Genomic DNA, 19,996 nt, shown 5'->3' on the forward strand with positions numbered 1-19,996 from the left:
AAGGTGGTTAATCTTTTGTTATCGTTCTATCCCGTAGCAATTGCTCTTTCATCTCTCGCAAATCACTCCACGCCATAGTAATATTGCTTTCAGTAAGCAGCACAGGAACCATGCTCCGAAACAACAGGGAAAGGAAGCAGCTTCCTATCTGGCCCAGCAGGATCCGTTCCTGCCACGGTTGAAGCAGTCTCTGGTGCAGTTCTACACCGACAGTTTCCGGCAGTCGATCGAAGAACCTCAGAACGCAACGGCCGCCGCTCCAAAACCGGAAATGTTCGACCTGAAACTACCTCGGAGGATTGAGCGAAGCTTGCTAAAACACTTCAGTCAGATCCGTGTGATGACCAGTGACCGCGAGGACGTCCCCTGGAGCATAAGTCTTACGCCCAAGGCGCGTAAGGGCAAAGAACCACAGCAGCGGGAGACGGTCTTCTTCGATGGGCACGCGGTACAGCAAATCGTGAGGAATCTTCTTCATCAGAGCACGGGGGCCTACAGTAACTTGGCCTGGGTACAGCAGCGAGGATTCAAAACGGTTCGGTCTGTTAGTGCTGAACAGAAGCGGAACCCGGGACTGTTCACGCGGGTCAAGGATACGTTGGGTGAGTATGTGGGGTTTTCGAAGGGCGGCTAGATTTAAAGGACATCAGGATGAGTGCATATCCGCAGGGGAATTCAGATGCGCAGTATTTCGGATGAGAATAATGCTTCTCTGCGAGGAAACCGTACGCAGAGTTGGTAGCAGGTCTCTTCCTGGAGACTTGGTCACTATGTCGATGCAAGTCCCAAGAAAGTCTCTATTTTTGAAGGAAGTCTCTTTTTTAACCAAATTGGTGTCTACAGCCACATTATCCCTTTCTCCATGCAATGAATCCAAGTGCAAAATTTTAGAAACTCCAAATAAAACCTTCAGAAACTTTTACGCGATTATTCTCCAGGATATTCTCTTCAGATTAGTCGAGGAAAAACTTTTGGAATTCTGCTAGTGAAGAAATTTTCTTTGCTTGTATTTTTCTGGAACACATTCAGGGACTCTAGGCATCCGTTCAGAAACTACGCTCCAAGAAGAATTAGTCCAGATACGCCGATTTTTCCAATTATTACAGGAAATCTATTCGTGGTGTTACTGGAGGTGCCTGAGATAGCAATTGCTCTTGAGTTAACCGGTGGTCTTCTTGAATTTCTAAACAGTTATAAGAGTAATGACCCAATATCCGAAGTTGAAAGACTAGTGTGCGCCATCAACGCAGATCTCAAGGCTATAGTTGGGCTGACATCAACTACCTAGCGCCCAACCCGTAAAAAACGCAGACTACCATCTTCAGCCAGCTCAGTACCGTTGTGCCGTAAATATATAGGGGAAGACGGGGTAAGAGCGCCCGCCGGGGTAAGACGGACCACCTCCAGTTTGGCATGAAAATGACGGTTTTCTTGAAAGTTAAGCATTTTGCATAAACACAAGATTTTTGACATTCTAAAGCATTTAGTGTAATACCAACATTAATGACATAATGACATAAATGACAAATATCAAAAACAAAGTTTTTGCTCGTAGATACTGAATTTGATCTAATTTTAACAGATGCTCATTTAAAGACCCGTCCATGCTCTAACATAAATGTGAAATATGCTTCAGTGAAGTGAAATAGGAATTGCAAATATTTAGCATTGAAATGAGGCCCTACTTGTGAAAATTGCGCAAGCGGGGTAAAACCGACCACTGTTGATGGGGTAAGACCGCCACCCCTAATTTATATCAAATAAAATGTCTAAACCATTTTAAAAGTTATAACTACATTGTACATTACTATTCAAGTAAAATAAAATCAATTTTGTTAAAAATACACACCAAATCCGCATATTTTTCCAAAATATGGGTGTCTCAAGGTAATAAATAGTATATTTCTAAGTTTTTTGAACTAATTCACCCTTAAAATGATTCAATATCCAAATGATTCAATGTAGAATTCATAAAACAATATCCTTTTTAGAATAACAGGGAACTTTTATATTTTTTTCGCAAAATTATGAACGAAAATCGAGGTGGTCGCTTTTACCCCGTGGGTGGGCGCTGCTTCAAAGCAACTCTGCGCTGCATCCACAATCTTCGTCGACGAGATACAACAGCAGTCATATGAAACTCCATTCATGGCGTCGACGTTCCATCGAACTACTGGCTGAGGATATGCTGTTTCATGAGACAGGCCTACTGCAGAAATCTGCCCGATTATATTCAACAACACTTACAACGTGGACAGCTATTACATTTACAGTCAACTCTCCCTAGCTCGATATTGAAGGGACCATCGATTTAGGTAGGTATCGAGTTACAGAACACTAAACCAGTGCAACTGCGATCCAAGGGACCATCGAGTTAGCCATGAAAACCAACTTTTACTACGGTTCTCTAACTCGATATCGAGAAACGAAATATCGAGTAATGAAGACTGACTGTATAATAGCGAACCCTCTGTTTCACTATTTCCAGGCACTCCAATACAAGCGAAAAAAGTGTACTGATTTACGGAGCCACTTGCTGGAATGGCATATCCCCGAGGCCAAACTACAACCGACATTACTAGTGATCTTTTATAAAAGAGATACGCGGAAGCTGACATTTCTGTCAAATTGTGAGCCAATCAAGCAGCGAGAGCTGTCAAAGCGTGAGCCAAACGAACATGCGTTGTTTGTTTTGTACTTTTCTTGAGAAGTAAAGTAATTCGCTTGAAATTATTTCGGTAAAAGTTGTTTTGCATGAAGCAAAAAATATGAAGTATATTCCTTTTTTGAATTTCTGTCAATACCAGATTTAGTTGTTCATTTCGTTTGAAATACTTGGCTCTAGAATTGATTCGTACTCTACTAAGATGGGAGGCTTCGAAGAATTTTCTAACGGTTTTCCTTCATTCACAAATCGTACATCTCTACTGTGATAGACTTCGTTGATTGCCTGATCCACGAAGCGATATGCTTTTTGATTATCAAAATATCCTACAAACGTAAGCTTCATTCCTTTTGGCTCCAGGTTAGTCCTTTTCTGGTCAGGAATATATGCAAATGTTTCAAATCCGGCTTATTCTTATACCAGGCGTCATAGGGCTTATTCACAAATTTCATAACGCTGAAGGGGGTGGGTGGGTGTCCTCTCGATGTTACGATCCATACAAAATGTGTAAAGCGTTACGAAGGGGTGGGTGGTTGTCAAAAAAGGCCATTTTTGGCGTTATGAAATATGTGAATGAACCCATATGGTGTTCTTGCAGTAGCTCTAGTTTTTTATTTTATTTTATTTTATTGATGTACAAGGGGGTCAGGGGCCAAGTCTCCAGCATAAGTTTGAAAACTCACACCGTCCATAATACACCGAGGGAATTTTGGAGTTTGGGAAGTAGGCAACGCAACATCTTTGACCAGAAGGTTCTTTAAGTTCTGCTTCTGCTCTTGACTTCCAATACACGTATGAATGATGCAAGGTCAAAAGAACATGAATCAGTCATACATATAGCGGTAGTGAAGTTTATTATTATTATTATGCTTTATTAGAGACACTTTACCACATATCTGAGTGGCATTCGTGTCTGTTTAATACTAATTTCGTACAAATTTTATCAGATTAACCTTTGTTAAATTTTATCAAACAATTCACAATCTTTGAGAAATTGTATCACTGCTTTTTCATTTTCAGCGTTATACGCGAGTATTTCAGCCATCGATCCATTTATAAGGTACCGCGGGGCAAGTGGGTAAATGGGGTAAGTGAAAACAATTGATATATTTTACTGAATATGTGAATTAACGTTTTAAACTCATGCGTAAACCTTTGAGGCCATTGAGAACATTACGATAGCTAAGAGATTTCTGAGATTTTTCAGCCATTATTGCATAATAGAGTGAAAAATTGTTGCCATGTCAACTGTTACTCCGTAACAAGTTGGCGGCGTACAATCTTATTTTAATATTTTCAGTGGAAAAAAGTTGCGGAAAATAATTTCCTGTACCACTTCTCAGTTGTCCTCTGTGACAGTTTCAAACTGTAATAAACAAAGTTTTAGAATTAATAAGACCTAAAAATAATTAAATTTAAACACCGTTAATTTTCTTATCAGGTGGGGCAAGTGAAAAGTTTATCATTAGAGATTGAATTTGTGTTTTCTCTTTAAGTCGCCAGAAGTAAACATGGTTCGCAATTATCATAGAAAAACATAACGTGCTGATAATTCAAGAAACACTATACTCAAGCGTTAAAAGCTATTAGAAATAATGGAAATTCTCTAAAAGATGTTGCCAAACATTACAATATCAATATGTCTACTTCGGGCAACCAATTAAAAGGAAGACGTTGACTGAAAAGTTGCAATATTAGAGAACACACGGAAATCTCGTGGAATGTCTATGTAAAGCTAGTCCAAACATAAAAATAAGGGTATAGGTCTATCCACATAAAAAAGACCCTAAATACGTTATTGAAGGATTCCGTTTGATTTCTCCCGAAAAGTTATCCGACGTCATATCCGACTATCTCAAAAACAAATAACGAGCGGTGGAAATTCTACAGAGCAGAAATGCAATTGCAGTCCTATATTGTAAGAACTAACATTCGAAACGTTGCAGTTATAATGTTGTCGAATCATTTCAACTAACATAACTGAATAGAAGAAAATTGAAGTGAAAAGAATAACATTTTCTTTGTTTACATGTTACTTATGTTATTGTTCATTGGGAAGCCTTAACAAGTGTTAAAGCTAATAGAAATCGTAAATATAACTTTTAGTTTTTGAATTTATTGTTCAAAACGGTAAACTTTTCACTTGCCCCACTTTTGGGGCAAGTGAAAAGTAAGAAGACATTTTTCAAAAACTTTTTCTGTATATTTTTCTTCAATTTTTCATAAAAATCAATTTCAGCATGCTGCTTATATATGGTGGGAGTCATGCTAAAAAATATACACAACCTCATTTGTTTCAATTTAAAGTCTCTAGAATTGGAAGAATCTCAACTATGCGAATTCCATTACCCACTTGCCCCACGGTACCTTACCACATTTTTTCCTACTTCCTTCGAGTCCTCTGCATTCCGTTATTATGTGCTGCACTGTAACTCGATCTCCACAATACGTGCATACAGGAGGATTGCTGTTGTTCATCAGGTGTGCATGGGTGAGGCGAGTGTGCCCTATTCGTATGCGAGTTAGCACGCGTTGTTCGGATGGGCATTTACGATCCAAGTATTTTCCAGCTGTGGGTTTGATGGCTCTTAGGTGACATCGGCTCTGGTTCCATTGTGCTTCCCAATATGACCAAATTTTTTCTTTTACCGCTCGTACAGCATCCTGGGCAGGTGTTGGTATATCCACCGATGGTTGATTACAACCTTGTTTCGCCAGCTCATCAGCTTTCTCATTCCCGACTATGCCAGAATGCCCAGGTATCCAGCAGAATGTCACATTTCGTCCCTCTATATTATTTTCGATGGATTGTATCCAGGGGTGTTTAGATCGTCCTTCGCGTAGCGCGTCAAGACAGCTGGCAGAATCTGTTAGGATGATAACATTTGTGTGTCCTTGTGACATTGAAACAGCGTTCATCAAGGCGAAAGCTTCGGCGGAGAATAAGCTGCATATGCCGGGTAAACGAAAACTATAGTTTCTATCACCAATTGTTAGTCCAGCTCCAATTTGGTCGCGATCTTTTGAGCCATCCGTGTATATTTGATCGTGGATTTTGTAGCGACTTGTGATAAGTTCCTTAAACCTTGGTACCACGATGGCCCGGTTTGTACCTGCTTTGATGTTGTTCCTCAGTGCATTTTCAAATATTGGGACTGGCGCATACCACTCTCTGTTTGACAACCTTAACACATTACACACATTTGGCAACGTCCATCCCGTCGTTTCCAACATAAGTGTTTTAGCTCTCTGGACAACTGGATAGGCAACTGCATCCTCATTTTTCTCAATGAGGCCAACAACCAGTATACACAGACGCTGAATCAAAGCTAAGCGAAAGTTCAGCCAACCACTTTCCGCCATTATAGAAATTGTTGGGCTAGTTTTGAATGCTCCTGATGCTTGACGAACGACATCGTTGTAGATAGGTTCCAGAGTTTGTTGCAATGCTTCAAAATTTATGCTGGTGAGTCCGATTCCAAAATAGACTTTTGAAAGAATAAGAGCTGATCCTATCCTTAACATACTAGTTCTGCTACTTCTTTTCAGACGATATCCTAGTATACGTAGAATATGCATTCTTTTACGACAGTTTTGCTTGACGGACGCTAGGTGTTTTGAAAGTTTGAGTTTAGAATCGATTATGATTCCGAGAACTTTTAAATGCCTTATTTGAGGGATTGGAATGCTGTCAATCTTGATCGCTCTACCTCGTTTACGGTGTGTTAGGTTACAGACATGCAGTAGCTTAGATTTCGTAGGGGCTATAGTGAACCCAACACTAGCGGCCCAATCGACTGCAGCTTTAACCGCTCTTCTAAGCTTTCTACGTATTGTGACGTGGTTCTTACCCTTCACTATTAGAATGACGTCATCTGCATATATTAGGATTTCTGCATCACTAGGTATAACATCGAACATGGGTTGAATTGCTACAAGGAACAATGTGACAGATAGGATTGATCCTTGTGGAACTCCATTATCTGCTCTTCTAAGGGTTGAGAGGGCTCCATTAACTGCCACTTGAAAGAATCTGTCACACAGAAAACTAGATAGCATGTTCATCATCCTCCCTGTTATTCTCCAATTCATCAGAGTACGAAGGATACCAGGTCTGTATGTAGTATCGTAGGCTCTTGATATGTCAAGAGATACGATTTCTGCATGTTCGTCCTCATGGAGGGTGATAAGCGATTCTAATTTGGCAAGGTGAGAGTCAACTCCCTTGCCTGACCGGAAAGCGTACTGTCGTGGGTCTAATTTTCTCGTGGACTCTAATTCTGTTACAAGCCGACGGTTGATTATTCTTCCGAACAACTTTCCTAAGCAACTCAATAAAGTTATTGGCCGGTATCCTTCTGGTCGGCTGCGATCAGCTTCAGGTTTAGGAATTGGAATTACTATTCCTATTTTCCATTCTTCAGGAAAAGTGCCACTGTGCCATATTTGATTGAATAACTCCAACAGAGCAACCTTCCCAGAAAATGGTAACCTTTGAAGCAATTGATAGTTTACGTTATCCGCTCCCGTTGAAGAACCCGTCCGTCTATCAAGAGCCCACATCAGTTCGCTCATGGTAAGGTCTACGTTGTATCGCTTATGTAGGTTGGGACGTTGGTTTTTTCGTATTGACCGTTGCTCGGTTTTGTGTTTCCGACGGAATTTTTCGGGATAGTTTGCGTCCGAAGATTTCAGTTGATACTCATCAGCTAGGGCGTTTGCTACTTCTTCCCCGTTATTCGTATGCCCTGTTGGAAGGTTTAGGGTTATTACATTCCGTTGTCGCTTTCCCTGGAGCCTATTGATGTTGTTCCAAACTTGACTAGCAGGTGAATCAGGGTTTATGCCCTCAACAAATGTATCCCAGCTTTTTTGTTTAGCATCGGCTATGATTTTGCGGCAGTGTGATCGTGCTTCTTGGAATAATTTAAGAGCTTCGACTTTTCTAGAGTCACCTTCTTTCAAGCGACGAAGAGCTCGTAGTCGTTTTCGTCTGGCCTTTACTGCTAATTCTACATCTTGATTCCACCATACAACAGATTTTGGTCCTACCCTCCCTGAAGTTTTGGGGATGCTTGCCTCTGCAGCAGCGATTATTCTGTTTGTAAATTCGTCTACCGTAAACTGAGAACCTGGTTTGATCGAATTGTTTGTTAGCTGCTCGTAGAGTGGCCAATCTGCATTTTCAAAAATCCATCGGGTTCGGCGTGTGGGTTGGTTCTGCTTGCAAAGTGTGTCAACCAATATCGGTAGATGGTCGCTACCTGAAAAATCGAGTAACGTTTTCCAGGAAAATTTTGCTGCATGTGAGGTGCTGCACATCGTTACGTCTAAGGCTTGAGAGGTCCCTGTTGCTGGATCGATGCGGGTGTGAGATCCATTATTAAGAACAATCATATCATTTTGCACAACTAGTTCTAATATTGCTTCACCTCTCTGTTTGGCTCCAGATGATGATTGAACTGTTCTACTACCCCATGCGTCGTGATGCGCATTCAAGTCACCTAACACGATGATAGGTTTTGGAAGTTCTTCCAAAAGCTCACCCAAATGTTTCGCGGCTTCCTTGTCTTTAGGTGGAAGATAAACCGAAACTGCTGTTATTGCGATTGGAGCGCCTAATTGAACTGCAACGGCCTGTATTTTGGTTTGAAACCATATTCTTTGGAAGGGAGTACCGTTTTTAATTGCAATTCCAGTACCTTGCCTTCCATGAGCAGAGCACTGGCCAAGTAGAAGCTGGTAATCCTTCCCCAGACAGCTAGGGCTTAGCTTTCGGTAGTCTCCATTGGTTTCTTGTAAGCACAGTATTACAGGCTGGTATTTTGCTAAAAGGATCTGTAGTTCGCTTAGATGGGAGCGGAGCCCACATATGTTCCACTGAATTGCGAACGTTGGGCTGTTTTCGTTCGTTTCGGTAACACAGGAATCCGAATCGGTTGATGTTTGTAACGGTGACTGCAAGTCGGCGATGTGGTTGTTGAATTCGGTCCCGATTGGATTCCAGTACGATGAGTAGTCCAATTCCGCTGGAGAATCTTCAACCGATGTTTGCAGGGGAACGGTTGTGGCTGTAGTGACCTCCCTTGAATTTACTTCTATGTTGAGGTCTGTGTTGGTAGGAAGAGAAGTGGCAGTTGACTGATCTTTGGGCGAAAAAGAAGCTATACTTGCCGAGAGTTGCAGGCAAGCCACGTCGACTGCCGCCAGGGGCTCTTCGGATGGATCCGGCACTTCCCTGGTCAGGGTCGACGTGGAAGGCCTCGCGCTTGGCGAATCAAAGATGGCTGCAGGTTGATGAACATTGCCGTGGCTATGTTGAAGTACGCTGGTAGGTGATGTACTGTTGCTCTCCATTGATCTCGATCTAGCATCAAAGCCTGGGATAATTGGAACAGATGCAGTATTGGGTTCTTCGAATATAAAATTTGAAGTAATACTTGCCCATGGGTGTGGGCAGACCACGCTGACTGCCGCCGGAGGCTCTTCGGATTGCTCCGGAACATCTCCGGTCAGGGTCAGCGTGGTAGGCCTCGCGCTTGGCGAATCGATTGATGCTGTGAGTCTTGTGCATCTAGCTGGTAGGTCTGTCTTGTGTTGATGAATGGAGCCATGGTGGAAATTTGAGTTCGAAGAGGATCGGAATATGCCGCTATTTCGTTTAGTTCCATACGATATCTTTCGAGAGTCCACTTTCGCTGATGACTCGGAGCTTTTTGCGTGTAATGGCGTAGGCCATACACTGTACGTTGTCGAATTGAGTGTAGTATCGAAGCCCTGAGATGTGGGCAAACCACGCCAACTGCCGCCGAGGGCTCTTCGGAATACTCCGGGACTTCCTCGGTCAGGGTTGGCGTGGTGAGCCTCGCACTTGGCAAATCAATTGTTTTAATATAGCTGCTCGTTCTGCTCGTTGATGGTACGACGATGAGATTATGCATTCTGTCGTATTCTTCAGACGTGATGGTTTGAAATTTCAACTTGGTAACGACGGTATTAGAAGATGTGTTCGTAGTAGTTGTGGGTCGTTTATCGGAGTCCATGGAATTGCGGGAGTCATCAAACGTGTTTGGTCGGTTTCGTTCTTCCTTCTTCATGTCCATAATCGTAGCGGAGTCGTAATCGTAAGGGACGGTGCGTATTTTGTTATGAAGGCCCTGGTCCATTGTTCATCTCGATATCAACAAATGTAGTTTTGGTATCGAGTTGCGAAGGCATTCGTTTACCCCGGCTGTGGGCGGCTTCAGTAGGCGAAACTTCCATATGCCTTTTACCACTTCTGCTACGTGTTTGAATTCCACCACTAGATTTGTTGGTCTGGCGATCTTCTTGTCGAGGCGCTTTCGGTGATGTGGTGGGCTGATCTTTTCGGGACGGGCGGTCAGTGGAGTGTTGGGTAGAGTTTTGTGTAGGTGGTGCCATTAGCGAAGACGATTTTTGGTTGGATAATGACGGTCGCCGATCGCGTGGAGCTGGTGATTGACTTTGTGTGGCAGGTCTTAGCATTTTCTTCAAGGCGGAGAGTTCCTTAGTTAATACCGCAACTTGTTTTTGTAGAGTAGCGATTAGTTGATCCTTAGCTGCCAGCTCTTGTTGAATTTGCTCTTGAACAATACCAGAGAACGTTTGACTTTTTGCCTCTTGGGCACACAGGCGCCTTGCTTCGGAGAAAGAGATCCCTTTATCGGTTTTGAGGCGAACAATTTTTTCTTCCTCTCTGTACTTGGGGCACTCCCGTGACGTGACCTGGTGTTCTGTTCTGCAGTGAAGACAATTAGGTGGGTTAGTGCACTGCTCTCTCGGATACGTGGTGCGGTGCCGAGCATCGCAGACAGATACCAGATTGTTGGCAGAACTTTCTCGAATGCCCATAGCAGCCACAGTTGAAACAGAGCATGGGTGTGGGGTAATAAATTCGCACTTGAATTCGCAGCAACCCGAAATATACGTGCTCTGGGAGAATTGTGCCACGGAATGATAGGACCAGTAGAGGGGTATTTTTTAATGTGCCATTAATACGTTTTTGGATCCTCCGCACAGCATGTACGCCTTGGGAATCCAAGTACTCCAAAATGGACTTCTCGTCTTTGTTAATGGTGTCAGGGTCGTACACGATCCCTTGGACCGTATTAAGTGTGGGGTGGGGCACTATTTCAATTTTTGTACCATCAGTTAGCTCGGTCATCTTTGTCAGCTTTTCAATGATTTCAGTAGAGCTGGTACGAAGCAGATAGCGCGTCCCACGACCCTCACGGGTTGCTTTGAGTGCCCTTGCTGCCTTCTTACCGATGATGATCTCAATCGATGTTCCTACTATGATCGAATCAGGTAGGGATTCATCTTGTACTCGTTGCCCGTCAGCTGCGTCCGTTTTTCGACGGAGGATTAACACCATCACTTGTCCGAGGTCGTTTGGATCCATCATCCAATCTGGTTTGTTCCTTCTCAGTCCTGCTGCACCCCCGAAGGGGCCAGCGGAACTATCCGTCATTGGTCCTAGACTACTGTTCACCACTGAGAATTCAGATCCAGGATTCCAAAAAAATATCCACTACCGATTTTGTTTTTGCTTTAACACAACCTACCGATCGGGACAAGTCGTTCGGTACCTACTATCGCGACGATCTATGTGTGGGTATAGCCACAAGCGGTGGCTGCACCGCGTGATATTTACGCTATCGGTAAGTTGTCTAATTTATCACTTTTATGGTAAATTTCCCAACGAATTCACTTTACCGACGGACAATCCGCGTGAAACCACCATGTAACGGCCAAAACGAGGGATTTCGCACAGTATGTATTCGGAAATTGGTAGATTTGGAGAGAGCAACTGCGCGCTTGATAATGTAATACAGTATCCCGAGCACGAAGGTAGTGAAGTGTTTTGCCTAAGGATATGGGAAAGGAGGGATTTTGGGTGGTATTTTGTAAATAGCTCTGTGGAACAAGTTTGTTATTAGTTAAAAATTTAGTTTCTTATTCACCTTGCAATCAGTAATAAGAATATTTACAAAAACATGATACTTATCTTTTCTCGGCCAATACGCTGCATGTCTTTCCTCTCCGATGGATTTTTCCTCGTTGTAATGGCGGGTTAGATATGAAAACAAGGATAAAGAGAGAAGAAATGTTAGTGTTTGTTACATGCTTTATTGCTGTATTGGCCTACAATGAAATCATACAAAATTCGCTCTTTGGATTCCCATGATAACAATCCCCATGCAGCTTACGAGAAACTCCATGGCAATGATAACTGTACGCCATGTGCGGCATTGAGGACATCTCAACAATACTGATGACGAACAACAAAAAATGAATCCAAAAGAGCGAAAACCTCAATGTTTCAATGTAGGACAATTCAGCTTTATTGCATGTGAGAAGTTCTTGGTGGTATTCTCACAACGGCCATTCAGAATGGTTCGACGGATGTAGATAAAAGATCATTATGATAAAATTAACGCGACGACATGTTAGTGAGCTCAGAGCGATTATTATCACGGCTGTTTGGGCACGTCAGGAGTTAATCATCAATGTTAACTTCCTTTTCCCGAACAGCCTAGATAGCCGTGTAGTGTCGGTAGCGGTTGTTTCAATTGGCTAAGAATTAACACTACGGACTGCCTGTTCCGGTGGTAGAAGTCCATCTCACAGGTGACCCCTAATTCATGCCGCTTTAAGCTTACCGTGCCTAAGAATGAATGGTTAGGGGGGTCTAAAAAAAAAACCTAACCGCAAACGGAGCCTGTGGAGTACCAGGGCGCCCTCTACAGTATTGTGCCCTTCCTGTGCTACCCGGAGCAATGGTGCAGGTGACCTTGTGTTTCTCCGAGACAATCGGCTTCTCTTCTCTTCTTCAGTCTCAAACCTGAGGCTAAATAAGGGTGGGATTATAAGGATGTTGTAAATTAGTTTAAATTTTTCACCCTTATGGCTTCGCATTATGCGTTTTTTTTTTGTTGGGGCAGCAGGGACGACAGTCCAGGGGCTTAACGGACCCCCCCCAGGACCTCTGCGAGTTGGGGAGTTGCCCAGGATGTGGTGAAGTTCGCAGTGGGCTCTGATGAACCTTCATAAAAACCACAAAAATCCGAATGCAACTCTGTCACAGCGACCGGTGCCGCTTAAAGTACCATAGCCCAAACTAACAGGAGTGCCAACCGGCACATCAGGATTGATACCAGTGAGATCCTGATTATGGCATACTGGTCGCGATACAAACGGACAAGGCATGGAATTACGAGTAGGAGTGCTTCGAGCACATTGGGACCAACGCCAGTACGGCCCCAATTATGTATACTGGCAGCGCACGACAAAGGACAAGTAACGGTATATGTACTGGATAATATGCTTTGAGGCTGACAGCGGCGACATTCTACTCCCTTAGTAGGGTCGGGTGACACTGGCCCGAAACGGCGAGTGGGTTAATGGCGCAGGCTGCCCCCGTCCCGTAAAACCGTGGCAGGCCTTAGAGTACGTTCCAAATCCGTCGCCTGGTTGTTCCAACTGGGCGGGAGTAGGCTCAGATGCCATTACCTGACCTGCGCCGATCCGGCTCTGAACATAGTACCCCATAAAGGACTATGTCAACCCTAGCATGGCCTCCCTGCTTGCATAGATAACCATGGGATTATAAAGGCGACTATTCCAGCGGAGATGGATAGCGGCTCTTAGGGGGACCCATAAGAGATGATCAACCAAAACAAACAACTAGCGGAATGTGAAGGAGAGGCTTCTGGACCTATCAGTAACCGGCTAAGGTTCCCGCCAAGGAAGGAGGCGACCAACTTTATTGAAAACAGTGTGGGCAAAAGCCTAGATACTGTGACGACGGCAGGCACTGGCCGCTCCAGTGCAACATGTGTGGTGACCGATGGCCCGGGACTAATCGAGGCCATGGATCGCAATAGGGAGTACCTCCCTAAAATGCAGGTAGCTGCTGAGCAACTTGATGTCATCATCGAATATGTTAAAAGCAAAACAAACATCAGCAAAGACTTGAAAACAAGTCTACTGAAATTGCGACAATCAGTCCTAGCTGCAAAGCAGGACTACGAGAAAGCCAAGGAACAACTGGGCAAGGTAGAAGGCCAAAAAGACACTAGGTCGTGTCAGACCGAAGTGTTTTCCTTCACAGGCAACGCGAATATATCTGATGATATCATTCGATACGCGATGCGGAAGAGGGAAGCTTCCGGGGATGAATACGTGGCGAAAAGACGTATGGTTGCTAAGGGAAAAGTGACCTACGCGGCCGTCCTCCAAAGCGGAAAAGCTGGCACGAGCCAAGCCCCGCGATCAAGAGGACATGGCAACAAAGGAGAGGCCAACACCAATCCTAAGGCCAAGAAAGCGAAGAAAAAGGAGCCACGGGTTAACCGGAACCAGGCAGTGCATCCACAGGAACCACGGGCGCAAGGCAACAGCAACCCGTGGATACTTACTTATGGGTCCTGGGCACCCATTCTGGTGCATAGGGCCGACGTGAAAGATTTCCATCCTGGGCGATTACCAGCTATCGCCTTGACCTGCGGCCAGGTCAAATTGCCGTCGACTTCTTTTATTTCTTTGTTGAGGCTGCGCCGCCATGATCCTCTGGGTCTGCCTCTGCTGCGATGTCCTGCTGGATTCCATTCCAGCGCTTGTTTGCAGATTTCGTTTCCGCCCCGACGTAGAGTGTGGCCGACCCACCCCCACTTTCGTTGTCGAATTTCGGTTTGTATCGGTTGCTGGTGGCACCGACGATGGAGGTCAGCATTAGAAATCCAGTTGTGTGGCCACCATGCCCGAATTATATACCGCAGGCATCTGTTGATGAACACCTGCAGCCGTTGAGTGTTCTCCGCTGATACACACCACGTTTCACTGGCGTATAACAGCACAGATTTGACATTGGAATTGAATATTCGAATTTTGGTGCGTTGACTAATCTGACTGTTCTTCCAAATATTTCTTAAGCTCGCAAAAGCAGCCCTCGCCTTCTTGATCCGTGCACCTATGTCGATCTTGGTACCGCCGTCAGACGCCAGTTGGCTACCAAGATATTGGAAGTTTTCGACGTTCTCCACTGTTTGCCCGGCTACTGTGAAGCTGGAAGGGCCGGCCGTGTTTACATCCAACGATTTGGTCTTGTTGACATTGATGTTGAGACCTGCCGCTGAGGAGCGTTCGGCAAGATCGTCTAGCTTACTCTGCATATCAGAGCGCCGTTGAGCTAGTATAGCAATATCATCAGCCAAATCGAGATCATTTAAGTGCTCCATAGTAATAGGCTGCCACAGCAGCCCACGGTTTTGTTCACGGTCAATGGCGCCTATCAGGATCTCGTCAATTACGATGAGGAACAGTAGTGGTGATAGTATACATCCTTGCCTCACTCCAGCTACAACCCGGATGGGTTCAGACAAGACCCCGTTGTGCAATACTCTGCACGTAAAGGCCTCGTACTGCGCTTCGATGAGGCCGATGATTTTCTCAGGAACACCCTTGCGTCTCAGGGCTCCCCACATATTTTCGTGATTGAGTCGGTCGAAAGCTTTTTCGTAGTCAATGAATACCATATACAGGGACTCTTGGAATTCATTGACTTGCTCCAAGATGATACGGAGCGTGACAATATGGTCCACACAGGATCGTCCGGCACGGAATCCCGCTTGCTGTCGACGGAGAGTCGCATCGATCTTCTCCTGGATCCGGTTTAGGATCACTTTGCATAGAACTTTGAGAACAATACATAGCAACATGATGCCCCGCCAATTATCGCATACAGTGAGGTCACCCTTTTTGGGTACCTTCACTAACACGCCTTGCATCCAGTCGGCCGGAAAAGTCGCGGTGTCCCAGATATTGCGGAATAGTTGATGCAACAGTTGTGCGGATATTGCGGGGTCTGCTTTGAGCATCTCGGCTGATATGCGATCGACCCCAGGGGCTTTGTTGGATTTCATACTTTGGATGACTGTTTCTATCTCATGCAGTGATGGAGCTTCGGTGTTAACGCGACTAATACGCCGAACCCTAGGCGGATCATGCTGAGGTGTTGGTGGCCGGGTTGACACTTGGAAAAGTTGTTCGAAGTGCTCAAACCAGCGTTTTAGCTGGTCAGTGGGGTCGGTTAACAGTTGTCCAGTCGTGTCTTTCACGGGCATCGTCGTATTCATCTTTGCCCCGCTAAGGCGTCGTGAGATATCGTAGAGAAGACGAATGTCGCCGGTTGCTGCGGCTTTCTCACCTTCGTCAGCAAGGGAGTCCGCCCACGCTCGTTTGTCCCGCCTACATGAGCGCTTAACTTCCCTTTCTAGAGCCGAGTATCGTTGACGGGAAAGTGCCTTGGCTCCTCTGGTTTTCGCCCGCTCTATCGCGGCTTTGGCTTCTCTCCGCTCCTCTATCTTCCTCCAGGTTTCATCGGTAATCCACTGTTTTCTCTGAGTGCGTAGCTCACCCAGATTATTTTCGCTGGTAGTGATGAAGGCATTCTTGATGGCGGTCCATTGCTCTTCTACGCTGCCACCTTCCGAAATATTAGCAGCAAGAGTCTCCAGTTCTTCGACGAAGGACCTTTTCACTGTGGCATCTTCCAGTCGGCGTGTGTTAAATCGACGTCCGACTCTTTCCTCCTGTCGACGAATCCGCGCAATGCGCAGACGCACCTCGCCGATGAGGAGGTGATGGTCGGATGCGATGTCAGCGCTACGTTTATTCCGCACATCAAGAAGGCTCCGTTTCCACTTTCGGCTGATACAGATGTGGTCAATTTGATTTTCGGTAAAGCCGTCACGGGAGACCCACGTGACCTTGTGAACCGGACGATGGGGGAAGAGCGATCCCCCGATCACCATGTCGTTATTGCCACAAAACTCTGCCAACAGTTCTCCGTTTTCGCTCATTTCTCCGAGACCATGGCGTCCCATGACAGGCTCATAGCTCGAGTTGTCGGATCCGATCTTCGCATTGAAGTCGCCCATGTAGATCTTGATATCACCCTTCGGAATCTTATCCACGACAGCATTGAGTTGACTGTAAAAGTTCTCTTTGTCCTGCAATTCGGCAGCATCGGTTGGCGCATAACATTGGACTATGGTAAGGTTTCGGACCCGTGTTCTAAATCTGGCGACGATTATTCTCTCATTTATAGGCTCCCACTTCATAAGCGCGGCGTAAGCTTGGGCGCTGAGCAAAAAGCCAACCCCACGGTGCCGAGGAGCGTGTTCACCTCGCAGGCCAGAATATAGCAGAATCTGTCCCGATGGTATTCTGTGTTCTCCAAAGTTTGGCCAACGGACTTCGCTCAGTCCTAGGATCTCCAGCTTCATGCGACACGCCTCGTTGGCGAGTTGTGCCAGTTTACCCTGCTGGGCTAGGGTTAGTACGTTCCATGTTCCAATTCGTGTCCGTTGTTTCGCGCTAAAAGTCGTTGCCGTTAAATCAGTTCGTAATCTTTCTCTATCGGTTTCTTGAACATTTTTTGATGTTTCGGGGACAGTAGGTTGTTAGCCTAAGGTTCCCTATCCGCCGTGATGGGGCTGCCATCTTAGGTGTAGCTTCCGGGGAAGAGCATTTCTTATTCAGCCGCTGGATGCCAGACAGACGCTGTTTGAGCCGCACCTCCTTGGTGAACAGACGCTCGGTGGACGTACCTCCTCAATCTAGCTGAAGTCAGAAGGACTACAGGACCCAGGCTGCACTACCAGCTAAGCACGCAACTCTTAGCTGGCGGTCATTTGTCATCCGTCGACCCGTGGAAGCATGAGGTAGGAACTTGTGAGGACTCCGTCGACTCACCATTTTGCAGCCCAACCCGTGGATACGAGTTGGAAATAAGAAAAAACAGAGGAAACCGAAAACGGAGCCCAAGGAGAGCGCTAAACCGAAAACAGCGAAACGTAGGAATTTAGGCGAAGCCCTCGTTATCAAAACGGAGGAAGCAAAATACGCCGAGGTTCTGAAGGCGATGCGAAGCACAGAGAAGCTATCGCCATTGGGCGCAGACGTGCGAAGCATAAGGCGAACTAGGATTGGTGAAATGATCCTAGTCTTAAAGAAGGACGCCAAGGAAAAGGGTACAGTCTATAAGCAACTGGCACAAGAAGTACTTGGTGACGAGGTTGATGTAAGATCCCTTACTGCTGAAGCGACTCTCCAGTGTAAAAATCTGGATGAGGTCACCGATGCAGCGGAGGTCTCGGCTGCCCTCAAAGAGCAGTGTGACATCGACGTAGCCAGTAAGGCCATCCACCTTAGAAAGGGCCCGCAGGGCACCCAGGTGGCGGCGATCAGGCTGCCGGTCGCAGAGGCCAACAAAGCGAAGAACTTGGGCATACTCAAGGTAGGCTGGTCGGTTTGCCGGCTGAGCATACAACAGCCTCCTGAAGTTTGCTTCAAGTGTTTCGGGAAGGGCCATAAGTCGTGGAATTGCAATGGTCCCGACAGAAGTAAGATGTGCAGAAAATGCGGCGCTGAAGGCCATAGGGCAAGCGATTGTAAGCAAATCGCTAAGTGCCTAATATGTGTCGACAGAGCAGACAACGGACACTTAACGGGCGGACCCAAATGTCCGGGCACAAGCGGAGTATCAAAGCAGCCAAAACGGAAGTAACACAGTTAAATTTAAACCACTGTGATGCAGCCCAGCAGCTGCTTTGGCAGTCAGTCTCGGAAACCAAGACTGACGTGGTGTTATTATCGGACCCATACCGCATACCAGCCAACAACGGGAACTGGGTGGCGGATAGGTCTCAACAGCTAGCAGCTATAGGGACGACAGGACGATACCCAATCCAAGAAGTAGTCTCTAGCTCAAATGACGGTTTTGCGATAGCAAAAATCAACGGCGTGTTCTATTGCAGTTGTTACGCGCCCCCAAGGTGGTCGATTGAGGAATTTTCCCACATGGTTGACAGGATGATGGCCGAACTAGCTAATCGGCAGCCAGTAGTGATAGCTGGCGACTTTAATGCATGGGCAGTGGAGTGGGGTAGCCGCTGCACCAATCAAAGAGGCCAGCTATTGTTGGAATCCCTGGCCGCATTAAATGTAGAGCTGGCAAATGTGGGTACAGTGAGTACCTTCCGCAGAAATGGTGCAGAATCGATCATCGACGTGACGTTTTGTAGTCCTAACCTTTTAGGTACCATGAACTGGCGCGTTGATGACGGTTATACTCATAGCGATCATCAATCGATTCGCTATAGTATAATACCAGGCGGGCAGAAGGCAGCGCGATGTAACTCGACCCAAGCCCGAGGATGGAAAACAGCGCGCTTCGACGGCGAAGTATTCACTGAAGCCCTGAGGCGCGAACGAAACACTCTGGACCTAAACGGTGAAGAGCTAGTTGCTGTGATATCACGAGCGTGTGATGCTTCCATGCCGAGAAAAGCCCCTCCTAGAGAGAACAGGCCGCCAGTGTATTGGTGGTGCGAATCAATTGCAAATCTTCGAGCAATCTGCCTTCGGGCTAGACGAAGAATGCAACGCGCACGCACAGAAGCACAAAGAGAGGAACGCGGTGCAGCATTCAGAGAGGCAAAGTTGGCTCTCAAAAAGGAAATCAAGAGTCGAAAACGGGCATGCTTTGAAAGTCTATGCGAGAGTGCCAATTCTAGTCCATGGGGTGACGCCTACAGAGTGGTAATGGCTAAGACCAAAGGAGCCATAGCACCCCAAGAGAAATCGCCCGAGTTGCTGCGATCGATAATCGATGTACTCTTCCCGCACCATCCCATAAGCCCATGGCCCCCAGCGCCGTATGCGGCAGATGAAGGAGAAGAAGTGGCGAGAGTGACGAACGAAGAGCTGGCAGAAGTCGTGAAATCATTCGCGTCAAACAAGGCACCGGGACCCGATGGTATCCCGAATGTTGCCTTAAAAGCGGCAGTGAACACGGATCCGGACATGTTCAGAACCACGATGCAACGCTGCATTGATCAAGGAATCTTCCCGGATGTATGGAAACGACAGAAATTGGTGCTACTACCAAAGGCGGGGAAACCACCAGGTGACCCGTCGGCGTATAGACCTATCTGTCTACTAGATACGACGGGCAAGTTATTGGAGAGGTTGATTCTCAACAGACTAGTACCGTATACGGAGAGTGCAGACGGCCTGTCCAACAACCAGTTTGGATTCAGAAAAGGTAAATCTACTCTGGACGCCATCCAGTCGGTCGTTCAAACAGCTGAGGTGGCAATCGAGCATAAAAGGAGCGGCATCCGTTACTGCGCGGTTGTCACTCTGGATGTGAAGAATGCGTTCAACAGCGCAAGCTGGGAAGCAATAGCACACGCGCTTCACCGCCTCAAGGTACCGGTGCAGTTGTGTAAGCTTCTAGGAAGC

At 46.0% G+C, this 19,996-nt stretch overlaps 1 protein-coding gene across 1 annotated transcript in view; it reads left to right on the forward strand.

Moving 5' to 3' along the window:
- The window catches only part of LOC5580042 (ATP-dependent zinc metalloprotease YME1 homolog), a 35,898-nt gene that overhangs the window by 335 nt on the left and 15,567 nt on the right, over window positions 1-19,996 (forward strand). Inside the window, exon 2 of the mRNA XM_021847190.1 lies at window positions 38-602. Coding sequence (XP_021702882.1) covers window positions 38-602 — 565 coding nt within the window. The remainder of the gene's footprint in view (window positions 1-37; window positions 603-19,996) is intronic.

This window comes from Aedes aegypti, chromosome 2 (assembly GCF_002204515.2).
Source record: "Aedes aegypti strain LVP_AGWG chromosome 2, AaegL5.0 Primary Assembly, whole genome shotgun sequence".
Taxonomy (NCBI): Eukaryota; Metazoa; Arthropoda; class Insecta; order Diptera; family Culicidae; genus Aedes; species Aedes aegypti.